The sequence below is a fragment of the Musa acuminata genome, chromosome BXJ2-7, assembly GCF_036884655.1.
Source record: "Musa acuminata AAA Group cultivar baxijiao chromosome BXJ2-7, Cavendish_Baxijiao_AAA, whole genome shotgun sequence".
Lineage (NCBI taxonomy): Eukaryota > Viridiplantae > Streptophyta > Magnoliopsida > Zingiberales > Musaceae > Musa > Musa acuminata.
The window spans coordinates 32,111,474-32,134,019 of record NC_088344.1 but is presented as its reverse complement, the minus strand read 5'-3'; the positions used below and the strand labels follow the sequence as shown (position 1 = coordinate 32,134,019).

Here is a 22,546-nt window from a genome sequence, read left to right as displayed (position 1 = left end):
CTCACTCTTCATCCATTGAGGACACTCACTCAATGACTAAAGCGATTGGCAACCATCAAATGCCTCTGGTTGAGGGGGAGGAATATTTTTATTAAATAAAAATACTTCCGAGATAAACAGGGGAGCATCATTAAAACATAACACTAGGGACTCTTTTAAGGTAAAATACCCTATAATTTAAGCACCATGCGATACAAGCACGGGCACAGGCCAAATATTAGTTCTAATCCATTTCATCTCAGGAAGTTCTTTTACTCGCCCACCAAAATAATAATAATAATAATAATAATAATAAATAAATAAAATAAAATAAAATAAAATAAATAAAAATAAATAAAATAAACAAATAAAAAGAACTCCAAATCAGAATTAAAGAAATTATCAATTCGAGGTTTCCTCGAAGCGTTGTTCGAAAGATCGAATTTATCGATCGAGAGCGAGGAAAAGAGGAGAGGAGCGGTTGCCTCGCGTTCTCATTAACTTATTCTAATTCAGCCGGTTGGGCAGCTGCTCGATTCCTTCCCGTTCGCTTGAATTCGTCCGGCTCCTTGGATCTTGGAACGGGAGTCGGAGTTGTTCTTCATCAAACCATCTTCGGCGTCGTGCTTTCCCCTCCGTTCGCCGCCGCCGTAATTCGTCCCACGGCTGATGCACTGGCGACGAATGGTACCGGAGGTCGCCGGTGCCGCCTCATACTGTAGGTTTTTATCGAGCATTAATTTAATCGATACTACGCTAGCTAGGGTTTGGGGCCGTTGATACAAATGTGGAGTTTGCTTCTCTTGACCGTCCTATTTTGATCGTGGAAAGAGAATTTGTAACTTTTTGCGATCGAGCTCCTTCTGGAATTTAGCGTATGGTTTGAGCCTCTGTGGCAGTGAGCCATTGACGTTGGTGTTTAACTCTATCCAATTTAGGGCTCATTGATATGCCCCAGACATTTCTTCTTCGTGTGTAGATTTTTTTTTGTTTTTTGTTTTTTGATGGTTGGAAAGTTGAAGGGCTTAGGATCATATTTTTTGTTTAAGCTGCACTTTTGATTGTGATGAGCTGTGTGTGGACGAAAGACACTTCAGAACTAGAAAGGCGTATGGTGTCGATGAAGTAGTTTATTTATTGCTTTCATTTTATGTGCATGTTATTATCGCTAGGCAACTTACTTATCAACATTTTTCATTTACTTTCATGCATGATCTATGCTGAAATTGATCACTTTGCAGATTGCTTATCAGGGTCTCAATGGATTCAGCAAATATGTTGTTAACTGCCTTTATTCCACTAAGTATTGGGATTTGAGAATATTGTATCGTCAGCAAAAGTCCCGTGCTCCTTCATCTCCGATGGTTTTTATTGTTATGATTGGCACTTGAATGTTTCCAGCTTGTTGTACCGAAAGGCAGGAAGATGACTGCTCATGCTCATTTGTCTGGGCAGATTTCCACCCAGATGTCTACCCAAGTTAGCACACAAGTGTCTGTCCCATCCCAGCAGCTTGGAAGTTACATGATGCCTCAGATGCAGAGTCTTGGACCAAGACCCATGGATTCTGAACTTCAGAATGTTCGCTCTAGCATGCGGCAGAAGATGTAAGCAAATCTTACAACTTTGCAATTGTTTCAGCAGTTCTTTCTTTTTCACTATGGGGCATGCATTCTCAGTGTCATCCAATAGCCTTGGTGTCTTAAGGTGATGATGTAGCCTAGACTAGGAGTTCCTTGGTGATGAACTTGGAAGAAAGCACTAATTGTTCTTCATCAACTTTAATTGGCATCTTATTTCAGCTGGAGGTATTTTTGCCTCGGTTCAAGGGATCAGTTGTCCAATTACCCTTTGGTGCAATGTTTCCCTGCTATATGTATCCTTTGTCTGCTTCTATCCAAGCTTAACATGTTGCTTTGCTTCTGGCCATCCTCCTTTGATTATTAGAATTTTTTTTATTATTGCAAAGATAACTTAGTCATCTTAAAAGTCAAACCAACTGTAAAAATTAAAGAATAGATTTAGAGCTAGCTGCATCTTCCATATAGGCTTAGCATATTATTTGGCTTCTTGATTGTCCATCTCAATGGAAGACTTCTTATGGTGTCATTTATAAGATGAGAGCTTCTTTAGTTACATTTTTACACCATTTTTCTGTAGTATACAACTTATGTTTCTGACCTATTACATATACCAATTTATTATTACATGAAGAAATTCAAAGAAGTATCTAATTTGTATGATAGACCAGACTGCACACATAGATATGGCATACTACTTCATCAGACATGACATACAGTGATCTTTTGGTGGGCCTTGACTCTAAACCTTGGTCTATGTGCCCATTATAAAAGTGTTTTCTTATATCCAGCAAAGAAACATTTTGACACTCAACAAATGCATGAATTAAGCTATCCAGGTTGCCTCAAAATTCATACCAAAGTCAGAATTAGAACATAATATTGCGCTAGCATGTGTTTTCCAATCCAAGCTTAATATGTTACCTGGTTTCTCAGCCCAATGCTGGTTGGTTTTAGTTATAGTCAAGTTTTTGTTTTTTGCTTCCAGTACACATGTTATAAACTAACAAAGTTGTCATAAAATTCAAAATGAAGATAAATAATACATAGCATTAGAGCTGGCATGCATCTTGACATCTAGTCTCACTTTGTTGCCTGGCTATTGACTGTACATCTTGAGTTCAGTTCAGCTCAATGAAAAACCTTGTGGTATCAGTAAATAGAAAATACATTCTTTTTCAAAGAAACTTCCCTTTTAGCACAACTTTTAATTCTGCAATATATGACTTATGTGTCTGATCTGTTTTGATGCTGATCTATTATTACCTAAAGAAACTGCAAGGAAGTTCCTGATGTATTTATATTCTGATCACATGCATACATATGACATAAGTAATATTTTTGTTGTGTCTTATAAATTTATGCATGTATATCATAGATCTTATATAGGAGGTATATAACATCAATCATTAGACTAGAAGCCAATTAGTCAAGGTGACAAATTGCTAGTTCTGTTACCATGGATATAAACATCCAGCTTTATGTTGTCATTATTGTGGGGATCTCCATTATTTACCTATGTCGATCCAGCATTTTATCTTGCCAACGAGACAATCCAAAAAGCACTCGGTCATGATCAAATTTATAAGCCTACTTGGATATTGAGCATTTAAGCTAAAGCAGGGTAGCTACACTAGGAACAGAGTTGGCTTGTTAGAGCTAGTCATATGAACCAGTGAGCTAGGCACCTTGCTGTAGTTGCTATGGTAAACTGCAGTGAAACGAGTTGACTCTAGAAACTGAGGGTGTCATTCCATGTTGGAATGCTTTAACAAGGCCATTATGGAGATGCACCGCAATAAGAAAAAGGAATGGAGGAAAATGAGAAACTGTGAACCATGAAATAACTACAAGCTAGCATTGTTTGGCATCTTACCAGGCATTTCCATTGTCATAATCTTCTGGAACTAGCTTAGGGGCTATAACACTTTGTAACATAAATATGGCTGGTTGTTCGACTCACTTTTGCCTTACTCATGTCATCTCTGTGATACGTTCAGATGATAGGATCTTATTATTCATAAGCAGGCATCTATTTGCTTGACATATTAAATTGTGTTAATGGAGACTTGTTGCTACATTATACTCACCAAAATTAAAGTAAAATATCTACATATCAAGAATAACAAGTACTTACCATCTTAAGTATCACTAGAAACTGATATTAATCTGGATACTTACTATTTGTCTCTTATTTTCTAGTTTCTCTTTGTTTATTGTGATATGTATTATTTCCTTACCATGCATAGTTAATATAAGAGATTATATTACCTGAGACAGAAGCTTAATTTCATGAATATTGTTCTCATTATTCTAGTACAAGTTGTATTGATATGCCTCGAACTAGACTTCTTAAGTTTGGTTCAGTTCAACAGTAGTTAGTAACGTAGTTTCTTACCCTCAAGAGCCACCCTTCATGCCCGCTTGACCTTGAGCTAACCCTAGCGTTGCTTTTGCCTTCGTTGCCGATGCTTACTACCATTGCCTCCACTGCAAACACAGTGGACCGAGCCTTCCTTTATTGCCGACGGACGGGTTCGATGGCCTAGCAATAGCCCGTAGCTTCCTTCGGCCATTACTATGTGTTCAGTTCCTTCCACTATTGAGGGAAAGGACCATAGGTTCCTCCGTAACTAACAAACGCCCTCTGGAGTTTCCACCACTACCATCGTTGCCGTTTGCAGTGCTGCCATAGTTGTCTTAAACTAATCCCCCGTCACTACCATTGCCAGCTTCTCATCGTTGTTGTTGTCATTTTTCACTGTTGATTTCTACTTTATATTATCAATGAGCCTTTTATACTCCTCTGTTACTGTTAATAGTAAGTAATGTACTGTTAACAGTAATATTTTAATTTAATATCATATTTTTATTTAAATAATTATATTTATTAATTATATTATATTTTTTATATTTTAATAATTTAGAGCGTCTCGCTTCACTCAAGTGAACGCTTAACACCTCGAGCATTTTGGGACCTTTGCGCCTAGCGTTTTTTAAATCACTGTATTGAACATGTAATACCAATTGGTAGTGTTAAGAATAAAAAGAAAATACCACCTCTTAGATTACATGGCAGTTGTACCTCAAAAATTTGAGAAATTCACTCGTGGGATGATATGGCAAATGTTGTTGAGCTTTGTAAATTTTGTCCTAATGCACTTCTGTTATGAAATATGCACTTTCCCATAAGAGTGGTATTTGTGCATCATGCCATGGCATGGACCATATGGTCAGTGTGATTGGCTTTTAAGTAGACTTGGTTCTTAGTTTATTGCTGTTCACATTGAAGCAATGTGACTAGGAAGTAGAGTATCATGAAATCTAATAACTAGTCACTATAAGATACTTTTGCATCAGTTTCTATTGGAGCATATAGTCTATCAGTTTCATAGAGTTGGAAAGTTTCTTCTGAATTATGGTGGATGCTAACAGATTTTGATATTGTAGGCTTCATTCACTGTCTCATTTATTAGTGTTGAAATAGTCTAGCATTCTCTTAACTGTCAACATATGTGCTTTTTCATTTTGTTATGACAATTACAAATGCTTGGATGTTCCAGCTACAAAATTCTTCAAAGAAGAACTCAAGCACTTTCTGAAGAATGGGTACGTAGGCTACCAGAAGTTGTTAGGCGTTTGGAGGAACGCATCTTCAAGGATTCTACAAGGGTAACTTTATTCTACCAATAGTTCTTTGCATCTCTATGGAAACTCTTATGAATTCAAGTTCTCATTCATCTGCTTGCTACTTAAGCCTGGGAAACACTAGTTTACTTAAAGTACTTTTAAAAAAGCTTAAATCCTTGAGTTATCTTTAGCTAAAAGGCTGTCTTCAGAGGCAGCCTTATATTATAAGCTGTTTCTGTTTCTGTGCTAGTCTTCATGGCCCATCTGATGCATGAATGGATCTGTGATCAGGATATTTATTTGAATTTAGCTCTGGAACCAGTTGAACACCATTTATTCTCTGTAATAAAGAATGTTCTCAACAACAATCGGCCCTTATCACATCATATCACATCTTCCGCTAGTAGTACAACGAGTCCAACTCCTGGTATATTGAACAATGGCAGCACTAATGCTGCAACTTCAGTTCAATTAGAGAACCCTACAATTACTGCCACCGGCACTATTGTTGCAACTCAGACCACAGCAAACATGGGAAACTTAATATCAACTACAAATGGTCCAACTGATGCTGGAAATAACGCTTCCCTCAATACCTCAGATGGTAAATTTTTGTCTAGTTAGTCTGTTATTAACCTAGGGGTTTTGTTCCTGTCGATTGAATGTACATTTGTTGTAGGAACTGTTTCTAATGGTTACCAGCACCAAGCTGCCAATTTTGGTCTTGGTTCATGCACAAGTAGTGTAATGTCATCAACAAGCATACAAAGACAATTTAGTCAAATGATACCAACTCCTGCAATTGATAATCAAAAGGCAGTATCTGCAAACTCTGAGTTTTCTGATGGAGCTGGATTTAATAGCACTGAGTCTACAGTGGCTCTTCGGTCATTCCAACAAAAGCAATTTTTTGCGAGTCAAAGCAGCCATATATTGCATAGTCTTGGTGCTCAAATTGGTGCTGAAATGAGGTCCAATGTTCTGCACAAGAGTTCCCCTTATGGGTTCTCAAATGGACTTGTAAATGGTGCATTAGGATTAATTGGGAACAACATGCAACTAAGTCGGCCTGCAGCATCTGAGAGTTTCCTGAGCCCAAATATTTATGCTAGTTCTCCAAAGCCTCTGCAGCAGAACATTGAGCGGCAACATCACCATTCAAGGATGCCAAGTAATATTTCCTTCTTTAAGGATAAGCAATGCTGTCGATTCATTTTTGCTTCTCTAGTTTCTACTCACGTAGTTAGTTTCCATTGTATATATGATGTTGCAAGTGTAATACCATAGCCTAATGCTAATTCACTTTGTCTGTCATTAAATTATAAGTTTGCTATTTATGACAAAACTTAAGAGGATGTAGCTTTGTTTTGCTGCAGCATCATTATCGCAACAAATATCACCTATGATTACTGATGATTATACAGTGAAGACGACTGATGAGATCCTTCATAGATCTGATTCATCTGGTTTGTCTGTTATGAACAACATGAATTCTGTAAGTTTGCATCTACAGTCAAGAGCAAACTCAGGGTTGCTAAATCATCATGCAAGTTTACAGTCTATGCAACTTCCTCTGAATACAAGACCTCAGTTGCTTGATCATTCAGAGAAAACGAATTACCGGTCATCCCAATCTACCACGGAGCTTCTGCTTCAATCACAACAGCATTTGCAGCAATCTCCACAGCAGCCTAATCAAGCTTATGCACAGTTTGTTCATAACCAGCTCCAACTACCACAGAGACATCAGCAAAGCATGCAGAACCAACAACTAACACTAAAGAATGGTCCTTTGAGAAAGTCTTCAATGACTTCAAATGTTGGTGAGCAGCTAGTGGCTGCTCATGCGAATGTGGCCTGTTCTGAATCTTTGAGTCTGTCAGCAGCTCAACAGGTCCAATCTTCAGAATTACAGACTCGACACCAGCCAAATACTTTTGCTGAAGGTCATTCTAAAAGTGCTCAATTTCTTGGTTACTTGCCCAGCTGTCAAGATTTTCAAGTTTCTGTCTCAGAGGACTCGCAGCAGTTGTTGCATCCACACCTGCAGTCTGATGGTGTTTTGGATAACTTTGGATGGATATCTAGTGGATCGCAAGCAGAACTCATGCAGTTTCAGTGGCATCCTCAATCATTACAGAAAGCGCAAATGCCAGATAAACCATCATGCCAACTTCAGGAGGAGCTTCATCAAAGAAGAACAGGTCAAGATAAAGCTCCGCAATCTCATCTCTCTGCTAGAGAAGTGAATTATAGACGTGACAAATCTATGAGGCAACATAATTATTTGAAACAAATGAGGTGGCTATTGTTTCTGCATCATGCTCGCAGGTGTCCATCAATAAAGGGACTGTGTAAAGAAGCTAACTGCACAAAAGCTCAGGAGCTAGTTGTGCATATGGATATCTGTAACAGTGAGCAGTGTAAGTTTCCACGTTGTTTCCAATCTAGGAAACTTGTCGAGCATATCCGTAATTGCCAAGCAGCTGATTGTCCTGTCTGCATTCCAGTACGTGATCGTATAGCAGCAAACTATAAGGCACATGCTTGTGCTTTGTCTGATACTGTTTTGATGAGTGAAATAAAAATATGTGCTAATGGAATAAAAACAGATACAATTCCTCCTGAATATTCCGAGGACAGTCAGCCTGCATCTAAGCGCGTGAAGATTCAAAATATATCTCTTTTTCCTAACAGTGAAGCTTTGCAAGTCTGTGTTCCTTCTGGGAATGAGCAATATGATTTCCAGGAGGCACAGGCCCCAGAGTGCAAACAAACCATTGTGAAGATATCTGCTAATTCTGAGGTCATTGTTAAAATGGAAGAACCTTCTGGTCCTGGACAAGAAAAATTACCAATTTTTGGCAGTGATATCAATGAGAATATGAGTTTTACGAGCTGTGAAAAGGACAACAGTGTTTCTAACCCTGTCAACTCTCATGTCAAGCAGGAAACTATGGTAGTTGATATGCTGTTGGATCAGGTTGCCTCTGGAGTCAAGCAGAATCCAGATAACCAATCAACAGACCAAGTAACTGTAAGTAAATCAGGGAAGCCAAAGATCAAAGGAGTCTCGTTGATTGAATTGTTCACTCCGGAACAAATTAAGGAGCATATAATTGGTCTGAGGCAATGGATTGGTCAGGTTAAGTTTTTGACATGCTCAATATTATTCTTGTGTTACTTTTTCATATTTCAACTGACAAAGATATTTTTTAGCTTGGCAAAGCCCATTTATGGATTTTCCCCTTTTTTGGATACCCTTGTATCTGCATAACAGCATTCTTATGTTCTCCATTATTTAAATGATTGTTTAAGATAACTACTTGCTGTTCCTCTTCACTTAATAGTTTCTCTACTTCTTTTAGTTAAGTGGCTTATATCTTTTTTATGCTTAAGCCTTAACATTGTTGACTGTTTGGTACTTCTATAAAGGGCTCGTGTGTTTGTATCACTATTGAAATGCCTTTGGCCTTACTAAACTATTTTGTTCGGAATTCCTGCACTAATAGGGTTTGGATGAGTGTGATATAGTTTACTGCCTTAAATAGAATTTTAATTGTCAATTTAAAAACATGAAGATGTTGAGCTTACATAAGTATGGTGGAGTGCACAAGGCTTCCAGCTATGTCTATGTGGGGTATGTGAAAAATCAGTATGCAGTCTTACACTTGCATATAGAGAGTCTTAAATGTTGAGCACATATTTGAGTGTGTATTTGCGTTAAATGGAAATTGTTGGATACTTGGATGTTCAATATAATTCATATTTTTGCTGGTTGATCTCTAGACATGTTTGTTGAATTTGAAATGCAACAGTGAAAACTTTGAAGACTTTTTGTAGCAATTTGATTGTCAGTTGTATGAGTCTATGAGATTTCTTAAAGATATTTATTTAAAGCTTTAAATACTGGTCTTAGATCGCTTTCAGTGAAAGGTCAGACTCATATGTTACCAAGACACCGAGTGGTCTATTGATCTGCATTGCTTATTGAAAAAAAAGTGAATTGAGTGGTATTGAGCTTATATGGTGCATTGGGGGATATATTTAAAATGTTCATTGAGGGCCCCATGCACATTTTAAATATAAATTGATGTTTGATAATTTTTTCTCAAATCACATTTGGCCCCATTGCAAATGCCCAAATTCTGATGCTACCCTAGGATAACATTAGCATTTTAGCATTTGCTGGATGCTAATGAATTTTTTTCAATTTCCCAAATTACCCTAAAATAAAAAATTATCACTATATAATAGAAATCCTAACCCTCATTTCCTCTCCCCTTCTCTCGATTTCTCCCCTAACCAACATGATTTATGTGTTCGATAAGGTGAAATTTTATTTATTTCTTTTCAAAGGTTATTTGGCATCCATATATATGATTATATAGTTTTCTTTATTATATATCTAAGTCATACAATAATTTTTTTATAAGATTGCATACATTCATTCATTTACTTAATTTATTTTATTTACTTATTAATTTAAATGAAAAATATGTATTCATTTTTGAATAAATATTAAAAATATTAGAAGGGTAAATTTATCACAAAGTATTCAATGGACTTTTGAAAAACAATTTTACCAAACAACACCTATGCTAATGCATATTTGAATACAATTTTCATCTATTGTTTATCAAACACTTAAGTCATTCTATAATTATGCATTCACTCAAATCATATTCTTAAAATGCACATTAAAAATGTAAATGTGTTCCCAAAGGCACTTATAGTCCATTAATGGTGCTTGGTTGCATTAGTACATGCTAGTCCAATTGGTATTCTGAACCATGACTCAAAAGTATTTCTTATATCTTGGATAATTGGTTAAAGGATAAGCTGTCAGTTCTAGAACCATTGAATAAATAAATACGAACAAATTCTTTAACTTTTGGGGCATGTTTGTTTGGCAAATTTTACATTGTTTTTTCGGTGCATTTGTTGCATCTACTAATTCCATTTTACCACATTGTTCATGCTGAAATATAATTAGAAAACTCAGCATCTGCCTTCATCTTTGGTAGAAAGGATTTTTTTTGTTATATTTTTTAATCATGGCTTATAGTTTTGTGGCAACTGGTTGTGCCAAATATGGTTCCACTGGGCAAAGGCTAATTGGCTGGACATGTATTAGTATTTCCAACATAAATTAGCATGGTGCATGTTGATAGCTTTCTGGTCTGTGGGCCAGCATGGCACTCTGTAGCACTTCAAGTATTGGGCTGCATTACTGTAAATATGCTGTGCAAAATTATTCAATCCAATAATTAGAACCATTATCCTTATAAAATTATGATAATTGCAGCAGCCAGTGGTACATGAATTTATCTTTCTTCCCCACTGACCATCTATTTGGAAATATGATGAAGGTTGAACTTGATAGTAGTGATCCCAAATTAATAGGCTATTAGATAAGTCTATTAATGATATTTCTTTTTTCTTGGGGCAAACAGTGATGTGCATTTTTCTCATGTCCGTGACAAGGTGCTGATTATATATGCCATCTGATATCCTGTCATCTTAATAGCCAGTGTGGACAAATCAGGAGATTGTGTGCAACTAGCAGAACCAATTATATTTTAACATCTTTTAACATAATCAAAAGTCTTTTGGCTACTACACCTTAATATATTGATGTACACTCACTTGACGTAATATCTATGTTTATCAGGTTGTCTCATATTCATGATAACTTTTTAATAACTTGTACAGCCTGTAGTTCAAATTAACATTAGATAATTATGATCATTAAGTGTCAACAACACTTCATACCAAAATTCCTGTAGAAATTGGAGAGTAGAAGCTAATTGTTTCAATATTCTGTCAATAAAATTCAAGTCTTTAATGATGCTTCCACTGTCCTTTTATACCTGGGATGTAATTTTTCTACCCTCGTAGCTATTTGCCAAATTTAGAGGTTCCCATTTTTTCAACAATGGCCTCATCCAGTTTGTAAGTTTTTAATAACGTATGCAGATTAAAAAAACAATAAGGAAGAAAAGATTTGTTCAATCAAATAAGGCTTTCCTAAACGGATAAGGAAGTTATACATGGTAAACTAAGATGGGGTTTGGGCCTGTGTCACTGCTTATTTATTTTTTTGTGCATTATTCAAAGGTATCATTCTTTTGAGTTGTTGGCTACACGTATGCCACATGGTGTGTATCAGATTATTCATTTCTTTGGAAAATGCATGTAAGATTATTCATGTCAATCAATGCAACTAACTAGTGTTAGTTCGTTCTTTTCTTTTTCCTGCAGAGTAAGGCCAAAGCTGAAAGGAATCAAGCAATGGAGCGCTTGATGACTGAGAACTCGTGCCAGCTTTGTGCAGTGGAAAAACTCATTTTTGAGCCCCCTCCAATATATTGTTCTCGATGTGGTGCTCGAATAAAGCGAAATGCATTTTATTATACAATTGGAAGTGGTGAAACCCGTCTCTACGTTTGTACACCATGCTATAATGAGGCTCGAGGTGACACTATAGAAGCTGAAGGATCTACATTCTTAAAGACAAAGCTTGAGAAGAAGAGAAATGATGAGGAAACTGAAGAATGGGTAAGTTTTTTCTTTGGCCTTTTCTTTTTCTTTTCTTATCTTTTTTGGGTTTTAGAGCCTACTATGCAAAAGTTTAAAGATTTGTCATCTGTGTTCTATAATAGTGGGTGCAATGTGATAAATGTGAAACTTGGCAACATCAAATATGTGCTCTATTTAATGGTCGAAGAAATGATGGAGAAGCCGAATACACTTGCCCTAGTTGCTACATGCAGGAGATAGAAAGTGGTGAACGCAAGCCCTTGCCCCAGAGTGCTGTTCTTGGTGCAAAAGATTTGCCAAGAACTTTTCTCAGTGATCACATAGAACAACGGCTTTTTAAACGGCTTAAGCAGGAGAGGCAAGAGAGATCCAGGCATCTTGGGAAAACTTTTGATGAGGTTAGTGGGATTCGTTTCCGTGTCCTTTTCAATTTTACAAATTGCAGTTTGGTCTGCACTTCTGATGGACATGAAAGACATTCTAGGAACTATAGCCAAAATCGTATAACTACATATTTTAGTAATAGTTCATAAATGGTGCCAAACAACCTCCATTTGATCAGACATCTATGGCATTACTAACCTCCGTTTGACCAGTGGCTTGGATTCCTTGTTCTTCTATTCTCCGTATATTGCTTCTCTTCTTCTCCTATTCCTGCTGTAATTTCTAATGTCATTTAAATGTCTAATCCAGATAACTTTGGTTGAACCTTGATAACTTCTGGACCTATAGTTCACTTCATAAACCATCTTCTATGAGTCCTGCATTTTAGTATTTGAGCTTCTAGTAAAACATCAGGTTTTATTGTGATCAGATTCATCTCTGATACCCATACTATATTTTTCTATCTTTGCCCTACTTTTTCAAATTTGCATTGCATGCTAGTTAAAATATGAGTTCCATTGGAACTCTTAATTGTTCCTGCCATACATTATATGTGAGAAGGAAGAGATCTGCAGAATGACACGAGGTGTTCTTGGTACACTTTTTACATGAATCATTGAATCCTTTACTGATCAACTTGACATAATCAGAAGAATTAGGGCTCTATATAAGATCAGAACATCTTATCTATTTTGTCTTTAATCGGAATTATATCCAAAAATTTAAATCTACAACTAGTTATCTAACTTAAAAACAACTCCAAGATTTTAGAGAACACTTATCAAAGATCATGGAAAAAAAGCCAAAGTCTTATTAACCTGTCCCAGTCCTACAAATATGATGCACATTGCACAAGACTCCTCTAGTGTAAGTCTAGGAATTTTAACTTATGCAACCTGAGACCTCTATGCAGAGATCTTGTTTCATCAAAACCCAAGAATGATCCAACTAGCAATGAAGTAACCTTATTGTGGACTGAGACCAATAAAAAATATCTGGTGTTGCAATCATAAATTATGCTTTGCATATCATAATTAATACTCTCTGTTTGGTCTTAGTTAAGTCTTATTTATACATTACTTAATCTGAAAATGTTGAAATTGGTTTACTGTTATTCACATGCCATGATGTTAACTATGGAGAGAGTTACAAACCAATAATGGCATGAATCTTGTGCCCTCACCTTTTGATGGATTAATTATTTAAGTTCTATTTCACTTTTAATTTAGGTACATAACCAATGATTTCCCTTTCTTGATATAACTCAGCATATTCAAGAGCCACATTTGACCTATCCATGAGCTGCTTCATATAATCACATGCTTTTATTTCTGTAGGATCAGTCTTAGACAATGAGAATGATGCATGTGTTCATTATGCTCATGGCCTATATATGAGCATATCAATTTAGGGCTGATCTCATCAGCCATTAATAATAGTGGAGTTTTACCTAATTGAACTATTGTTGTCCTGAGTTTTTAGTCATCAACTAAATTTAATGTACAGACATGTTTAACTCATTAGTAAGCAAGTTTATCATGCTTTTATATTCCTTTAGCTTCTTTTGTTTCTAAACAGAAATGGTAAATTCTTGTTCATTATAGTTTTAAAATTATTACTTCTTTTCCATATATCAGGTGCCATCAGCTGAAGGGCTTGTAGTTAGGGTTGTATCATCTGTTGACAAAAAATTGGAAGTAAAGCAGCAATTTCTCGAGATATTTCAGGAGGAAAATTACCCTAAAGAGTTTCCCTATAAATCCAAGGTACAAAAGCTACATACTTGATAAACCATGGAATGCATGATTCCTATTGTCCTACTCTGCAGAAATAGATTAACCAAACTTTCAAAAAAATCTTAAGAAGTAGCTCCAAGTTTATGATGAAATCTACATAGTCTAAAGACTCTAAACTAACTGACCCTTGTTTCAGGCTATATTGTTGTTTCAGAAGATAGAAGGTGTAGAAGTATGCCTATTTGGGATGTATGTTCAAGAATTTAGTTCAGAATGCTCTTTCCCTAACCAACGGCGTGTCTATCTTTCATATTTAGATTCCGTCAAGTACTTCAGGCCTGAAATCAAAACAGTGACTGGGGAAGCTTTACGGACTTTTGTTTATCATGAAATTCTGGTACTTGGAGTTCTTTAGCCTTTTTATTGATGTTCTCAAAATTAATCTGTTTCCATATTTTTTTGGTGATTACATGTTTTTTCCTCCAGAAGCAATGATGATAAGGTGTAATTTGAGTCTCCTGTTTCGGTCCCATTATGAGTGATAAATGATTATGTGCCCTTACAGATTGGATATCTTGAATATTGCAAGAAACGGGGGTTCACCAGTTGTTACATTTGGGCTTGCCCTCCTTTGAAGGGTGAAGACTACATACTGTACTGCCACCCTGAGATTCAGAAGACCCCAAAATCTGACAAACTCAGGGAATGGTAAAGCTTCTAGTCATCTTTTTCCTTCAGTAAGTATTGTTTTCTTGATTCCGTTTTTTTTATCATTATTTTTTAAAACTTTGTCAGGTACTTAACTATGCTTCGAAAAGCTGCTAAGGAGAATATTGCAGTTGACCTGACTAACTTGTATGATCATTTCTTTGTAACTATGGGGGAGAGCAAGGCTAAAGTAACCGCAGCTCGTTTGCCATATTTTGATGGAGATTATTGGCCTGGTGCTGCTGAGGATATGATTACCCAACTTCGCCACGAGGAAGATTGTAGAAAACAACTAAAGAAAGGAAAAACGAAAAAGACTATTATGAAAAGGGCTTTAAAAGCTGTTGGTCAAACTGATCTTTCTGGAAACGCTTCTAAGGATGCATTGTTGATGCAAAAAGTATTTTCTCTTACTTGGGTCTTCATTATTTAGTAACTGAGAATTTCATCTTCATATCATCTTATAACAGTCTTGTAGAATATTTGCTGGGTTGTTTGATGGAGCCAAATTGATCATGTGTCTTGCTTATTTCTTAATTATTTTGAGAATTTTCCTGAGTCCATTATGTCCAGTTAACTTAACTATATGTGTTTTCTTTATACAGCTTGGTGAAACCATATGCCCTATGAAGGAAGATTTTATAATGGTCCATTTGCAGTATGCTTGCACCCATTGTTGCATACTTATGGTATCTGGGACACGATGGGTCTGCAGTCAATGCAAAAACTTTCAACTTTGTGACAAGTGAGTATCTTTCTAAAGGGCAGCACTCTCATATTTTTGAAGAGCTAAAATATCATGAAAATCAACAACAAAAAAGGCAAAAACTAATTATCTTTGATCGATAGATGGTATCAATTGATGGAATATAGCTGATAGGGGCGTCGATAGAGATTCTCCATATGTCAAATGTAAATTGGTTATTTCCATATTAATTGTTGCAAGTACCTTATGGCATTCGGTCATCTGATGCCAGTAGGTATGCCAAAAATATGATGTCTTTCATTCTAGTATTGTTTTGTTACTTATTTTATTCACATGCTTGTCCTCAAACATGTTTTGCTCTTATTTCTAGCAACAGGAGGCACTGTTTTTAAAGAATATAATTCCCTTTCTCTTCATGTCTCATCTTCTCTCTATTCGCTACTTTTTGAACTTCTACAAGGAAGAAAAGGATGAGTCAAATGGCAAAACAAATGAATTGAAGAGCAACTAAGCAATTATTGAAATTTTGTTTTGAAGCTATAACATCACCTATAAATAATATGGTTCTAATTATCAAGTCATACTCTTTTTTTTTTGTCTACTCTGCATTGATTGCTTAAATCAGGGTCTATCGCACCGAACTGTACCACCCGGTATGGGCGGTACGTACCGGTCCGATAGGTTGTCGATACGCGGACCGCCTGTTACCGGTCCGAGTGCACTGTAGCACTGTGGTGGTGCTACAGTACTCGGCACACCTGGGTGTACCACTCGGTATACTGTATCATACCGGTACCGAGCCCAGGTCGAAATACCGGTATGGTACGGTATTGCGAACCTTGGTTTAAATATCATGATTTATTTTCATTCCTTTTAAAAGAATTATCCTTGACTAATTGCTTCTGATAGGCTATAAGTTTGAAGATTATATAACTGCAATCAAGTAAATGTACTGAACATCATTGACTAGTTGATGCTTCTAAATTTATATGGTAGTGCTATTCCTTAAAATTCAGCGAAGTGATTATCTAAAGTTATTTTACTGCTTTTGGGCCTTTTTTGTTCAAAACTGACTAGTCTAGGAGTGCTTAACTTGGTTCCACTTTAGTGACTTTTCTGCATGCTACCAAATTGGTGGACTTTAAACTCGACTATATAATTATTTCTTGGCAATAGGCAGCCAGGTGCATGAGGTTCCTGCACCAATATGGGATCTAGGAAAGTTCAAGTCTGCTTGTCCTTTTAAAAGTCTTTTACTGCTTTCTGGCTTTCTGTTTCGAAACAACCTACTTTTAGGTGAATCTCGTCTCTTATTGTTGCTGCCTCTTGATGACTTGTTCAAATGGATCATTGATGGTCCTCCAATTTTGAACCAGTCACTATTGGAAACAATAAAGTTGAGCAAATGAGTTGTCTCTTTCCGTTTGGAGAGGGCTTGTGAACTAGGCTTTTGTCAATGTGGGGTCTGGGAGGGTAAGATCTACATCATCAAATTTTTAGGTTTCATTGGCTTTTGGAAGATTTACTCAACCACTGGAGGATCATTGGGACAGATCACTATCAAATTAAAACAAAATGATGCAGTTTAGTTTTGGTTTTACATCACTATGGTATTGGTTTTCTACCTTCTGCTACTACTTTCTGCTTCGAATAGTTGATAATTAATTATCCATGTAGTCAATTCTCTATTAATTATGTTTGGGTGGATCCTCATGGTGTAATGAGTAGAGAGATTTCATAAATGACAACTATTTTTACACTGAGAACAGCTTTGAAGGTTCATATGAATTTTCTTAACCATGGTAAAGTATATATAATCTTATAATAGGTTGAGAAGAAACTTTGTTTTATTTGTTAAAGGGTAAAAAGAAAAAGGATTAAAAGGAGGAAAACAAGCTAGTTTGGAAGCAGGTTTGCACCCTAATCAAGCATCTTGCCCATTACAAAATTAGAACTGTTAAAATAACTGAATACTTTAATACATACAAGATTTAGTGTTATTAGTTTGAACTTTGAAGTGATTCAAAAGGAGGAATACAAGCTAGCTTGAAAGCAGGTTTGCATCCTAATCAAGTTTCTTGCCCATTACAAATATAGAAATGTTAGAATAACTGCATACTTTAGTACATACAAGATTTAGTGTAAGTAGTTTGAAGTGATTCAGCCATGAACTTTGGACCAAGGTATGCAATTTCGAATAATACCGCCCAGTACGGACGGTATGTACCGGTCCATTAACTTACCGGTACATAGACTGCCCGTTACCGGACGGAATGAAATATATATATATATATATATATATATATATATATATATATATATATATATATATATATATATATATATATATATATACCGAACGATATACCGCTCGGTATACAGTTTCATACCGTACCGAGTGAACATCGAAACTCCGGTACGGTACGAAATTGCATACTTTGCTTTGGACTACTCTGGTTAAATGTCTTTCCTCATTGGTCCTATGTTGCTTCTAAATGAATTTATTCTGCTCAAACATCCATGTGTGTTATTCTAAGAGGAGCTGAAAATATTGGAGTCTGGAACTGATTTGTTTCTATTGACTTGTAGGTGCCACGAAGCAGAACAAAGAGTTGATGAAAGGGATAGACATCCTACTAATAGTAGGGAAAAGCATACTCTGTATCCAGTGAGTTATTGTAATGGAAGGCTCATTCTTGTGTTTCCAATCTTATCTTCTTTTGTGTGTCTGTGTATACATTTCACAAAAGACCTGCATGCTTGTGGCTGAGTTACTGTTATTGTGTATTTTTTGTGTATATTACCAAAACTTTGATCCAGTACACATTTTTATCCTGTAGGTTGAAATAAATGATGTCGCTCAGGATACAAAAGACAAAGATGATATCTTAGAAAGTGAATTTTTTGACACCAGGCAGGCATTTCTGAGTCTTTGTCAAGGAAACCATTATCAATATGATACTCTTCGCCGTGCTAAGCATTCATCAATGATGGTTTTATATCACCTCCATAATCCTACTGCGCCTGCATTTGTGAGCACATGCCTTGTCTGCCATCATGATATTGAATCTGGTCACGGCTGGCGTTGTGAAATTTGTCCGGATTTTGATGTATGCAATGCTTGTTATCAAAAAGGTGGTATCGATCATCCTCATATGTTGACTAATCATCCATCGATGGTTGATCATGATGCACAAAACAAAGAAGCTCGGGCAAAACGAGTCTTACAGGTAACTTTATTGAATAAAATTTGCACTTTATTTTGGATGTCACCAATTCATTGAGCATAGTATCGTGTTAATTCTTAGTCATTGTCATGCTGTCCTTTTTGTTTCTTTTAGAATGTTTCTAACATTTTCAGAACCATTATTATGTTTTTTTATAAAGAATTTCTATAACTCTTAAGCTTTTTTTTGTTTTCTTTTTGTGGAAGAATACAGATAATGAATTAGTTTGGTTATCAAAATGATAGTCAAAAGATATAGCCCTGTATTGAATTCGATAACATGAAGATTGCATAACAATTGTTTTACCCAGGGATAGTCATACCATGCAGATCGATGGTATCAGTCCGTGGATGGATCGGTATCTTCCGATCGGTACTGGTGTGCCATATTGATAAGACCCTAGGATTTTATCATGGAAGAAATGGGAGAAAAGGGAATGATCACTTCGAGAGGATCGGCCTTCTAGGGTTTGTCAAAAGACAATAATATTTCATTGTTTGCCGAAAAGAAACGGTAACATCATTATTTATAGAGTTCCACCCATAGTCCACTAGGACTTGAACTCTAATAATAAATATTAAATAAACCTCTATCCGACTCTAACTAAACTAAACAGACTCAATAAATATTATTCAAAAGCTTAGAAAATAAAAGGATCTTAACAATTCCTCCCTCTTCAAATCAGCCTTGTCCTCAAGGCTGAGCAGCATCAAACTCGGGGAGCTTCTCTTTCAGCACTTCAGTCATAGGCTATCTGCAGCGCATCACAACCCGTTGATCAAGTAAGTATGGTCTCTACTTTTTGATAGTGTAAGCAATAGGTCAGCATTTTAATGTAGTAATCATTGTAAGAATCTCTTGGCCCTGTATAATCAGTTTTATCTTTGAACATTTGCTATCACAAGTTAAAATCCATCCATCAGCGATCTTTACTTCGAATCTGTCACAACCTTCAATGTGGTAGGTCAATCGGTCAGCAGCTTTATTGTCCATAAAATTGTTAGTGCTACTAGTATCAATCAAAACTATAACATGCTGATGTTCCAGAGTTCCTCCAACTTTCATAGTTTGCGGGTTAGAGTAGCTGGTTAATGAATGCACTATATGTATGATAGGTCCAACATCTTCATTAGAATCCATACCTTCATGATCGGAGTCCACATTCTTAGCTTCCGGTTCCTCGTCAATTGGTTCAATTATAAGAAGTTGCCCTTGTTTACATCGGTGCTCCCTACTCCACTTTTCATCACAGTGCCAACACAAACCCTTCACTGATCTTTCCTTGAGTTCTTCTCGTGTTAGTCTTCGGGTGTTAGGGTTCCAGTTGAGAATAGATGGGGCGAGTGGCTTGTTGGTCATCTGTTTGTGGTTACTTCTGTTTCGACGATTTTTCCTGCTGATTTTTTCCTCATGCAAGTGTGCAAATGAGATCGCAACTATCATAGTGCGGGATTGACGAGCCTTAACTTCACACCGGATATCTGAATTAAGTACTTCAATAAATGTACACACAAGTTGTCGTTCAGGCCAATCTCTGGCTTGATTTGTTAATCTTTCAAACTTGCTCTGATATTCCAACACATTAGAATTCTGACAAATTTTGACGAGCTATCCATCAACATTCTTGTATTCAAATGGGCTAAAATGAACAAGAAGCCCTCTCTTGAATTGCTCCCACGAAGGAACTCCATGGCAAGTTTCATACCAATCATACCACTGGATTGCATCTTCGTCTAACTGGATTGAGGCTATTTCTACCTTGGATTTTTCTGGGGTCCTGTGAAAGCGAAAAAAATTTTCTGCCCTAGAGATCCAACTAGTCGGATCCTCATCTTCCCATCTCGGAAATCTTACCTTAATGCATGGGTAGTTTGTGTCACAATTTTGGGGCTCTTTTCCTGTATCTCTAGATCTGTTCAACATAGAACTTGAGCTCCCATCTTGTTGCAAGTTGCTAAGGCTCTCCAGTATGCTCTTTTTGAAATCATTAAGTGTTTCTTGCTGTCGGTTCTCAATTCTGATTTCTAATGCTTCCATTTGTGCTTTCACCGAGTTATCGGTAGCTATTGCGTAAGACTGCAAATATATAATCCCCAGTTCTTGTTTCTGATGTCGACCCGAAGTTGCCGAGGAGGAAGAGTTGCTGCCCTATTTCTATTGCCATGAGGAGGGAGGCAGCGTTAAAACGGTCGGGGTTGAGAAGGGGAATCGGTGGTGCGTGCGTTGCTGGAGTTGCGGCAGGGCGGCGCAAAGATGTGAGGAGGAAAGGTCGCTGGTCGAGGAGTAGCGGCGGCAGTGGTCGAGGAGGAGGCAACGAGGGTCGCGACTAGGGGCAGCATCGCCGACGGTAGAAGCGACGAGAGGGGTGGTCCGCTGGCTGCGAAGTAGCCGCCATGGCCCTTCTTGCTCGAGTGAGATGAGGCTATGGGGAGGGAAGGCCATTGGCCGGGGAGCAGCGGCGATGGTGGTCGAGCGGCTGGGAAGCGGCAGCGGCGGTGGAGAAGGAGTTGCCTTGCAATAGTGGTGGGGAAGAAGGGAAGCAGGGGTGCGAGCTGCCGGGAAGCAGAGGCGGCGATGGGGAGGTGAGTCGCCCTGTCCGAGAAGCAACGGCGGTGCTAGAGAAGGGGAGGTTGGTGACTGGGGAGCAGTAGCGGCGGTGGAGAATGGGTTGCCCTGCAACGGCGGTGGTGGTGGAGAAGGGGAGCGGGGTTGCGGCGGGATGGGACACTAGCAGCATCGTCTCCTGGCAGTTGTGGTGGCTCGAGTGGGAGGCGATGGGCGGCGGTGGGCTCTGGCCGGGAAGCGGGGCGATGGTGGTTGTTGGCCGGAGAGCAACAGTGGCGGGTGGGCTGGCCGGAAGCAGGGGAAGCAGGCTACGACTTCTTCTTCTTCTTTCTCTCTCTCTCTCTCTCTCTCTTTTTGGATGATAACCGCAGCGAGAACGTCGAGGATCGCTGCTCTGATATCAAATGATAACACCCTAGGGTTTTATCATGGAAGAAATGGGAGAAAAGAGAATGATCACTTCGAGGGGATCGGCCTCCTAGGGTTTGTCAAAAGACAATAATATTTCATTGTCTGCCGAAAAGAAACGGTTACATCACTATTTATAGAGTTCCACCCAGAGTCCACCAGGACTTGGACTCTAATAATAAATATTAAATAAATCTCTATCTGATTCTAACTAAACTAAACAAACTCAATAAACATTATTCAAAAGCTTAGAAAATAAAGAAATCTTAAGGGATCCTAACACATATGTCGGTGTGCTGGTATATACCTGATTTTAAAACAAAGTAAAAAATGGTTAGAAATTCACAAAAAAATCCTATTTTAGCATTTTTATCCTAATTTAATGATAATCTTATTGTATTTAATTAATAATAAAGTGTATATTAGTCATAAATACAAGGTTCGTCTTATCGGTCCGTACCGATGTATCAACCAGTGGTTAGTATGGTACGTACCGAGATGCATCAACATATCGTATATCAGTACGCCAAAAATACCTGAAAAATAGAAAAAAAATTAGATTAAGGTTTTTAAGTTAGAAATAAATATAAATTTAGTATAATTTTAGCAAAAAAATCTAAATTAGATAAGAATAGTAGCACATCTTTTTCGGGCTTGGAGTAGCTTTGTAGTGCATTGCAAATCGTCCATCCGTTAATATTGAATTGTCTACAAAGAAATGATTTGAATTGTTAGATTATTTTTTAAACAATTTAAACTTTTAGATTCAAATAAATTAAGTAATCGATCAATGGATATACCTAGTTCTACCTTTTTATCTATATATCAATTTGATATGTTTGTCGGACTCAATCCTAAAATTGGTCTCATGACATAGTGTACAAATACATCGTATGTCATTGGTGCATTAATGTGGTGATGGTTGTAGTCTGATCGTTGTGAATCACATGTGTCCGATGCAGCTCTTGAGGCAAAGACGAATGTGGCATATATTGATGCAAAGCATGGAAAATGTTAGAACTCTTACTTTCGCTACTGATCTATTGTTCCATATCGTAAGATCGATTATCGTACTATTAC

General features: G+C 37.2%; 1 protein-coding gene across 3 annotated transcripts in view; it reads left to right on the top strand.

The window, feature by feature from the left end:
- Positions 1-402: 402 nt before the first annotated feature.
- The window catches only part of LOC103992311 (probable histone acetyltransferase HAC-like 1), a 28,141-nt gene continuing 5,997 nt past the window's right edge, over positions 403-22,546 (top strand). Inside the window, exons 1-15 of one of the 3 annotated variants that reach the window (XM_009411957.3) lie at positions 403-697; positions 1,221-1,586; positions 5,123-5,231; positions 5,481-5,793; positions 5,869-6,360; positions 6,566-8,334; positions 11,454-11,750; positions 11,855-12,130; positions 13,754-13,882; positions 14,049-14,249; positions 14,418-14,560; positions 14,648-14,960; positions 15,166-15,305; positions 17,856-17,934; positions 18,107-18,496. In XM_009411957.3, the coding sequence (XP_009410232.2) occupies positions 1,405-1,586; positions 5,123-5,231; positions 5,481-5,793; positions 5,869-6,360; positions 6,566-8,334; positions 11,454-11,750; positions 11,855-12,130; positions 13,754-13,882; positions 14,049-14,249; positions 14,418-14,560; positions 14,648-14,960; positions 15,166-15,305; positions 17,856-17,934; positions 18,107-18,496 (4,833 nt within the window). In that variant the 5' untranslated portion in view covers positions 403-697; positions 1,221-1,404. Of the gene's footprint in view, positions 698-1,220; positions 1,587-5,122; positions 5,232-5,480; positions 5,794-5,868; positions 6,361-6,565; positions 8,335-11,453; positions 11,751-11,854; positions 12,131-13,753; positions 13,883-14,048; positions 14,250-14,417; positions 14,561-14,647; positions 14,961-15,165; positions 15,306-17,855; positions 17,935-18,106; positions 18,497-22,546 lie in introns of those variants that run through there. The other 2 variants (XM_065118005.1, XM_065118006.1) reach the window with 2 other exon arrangements.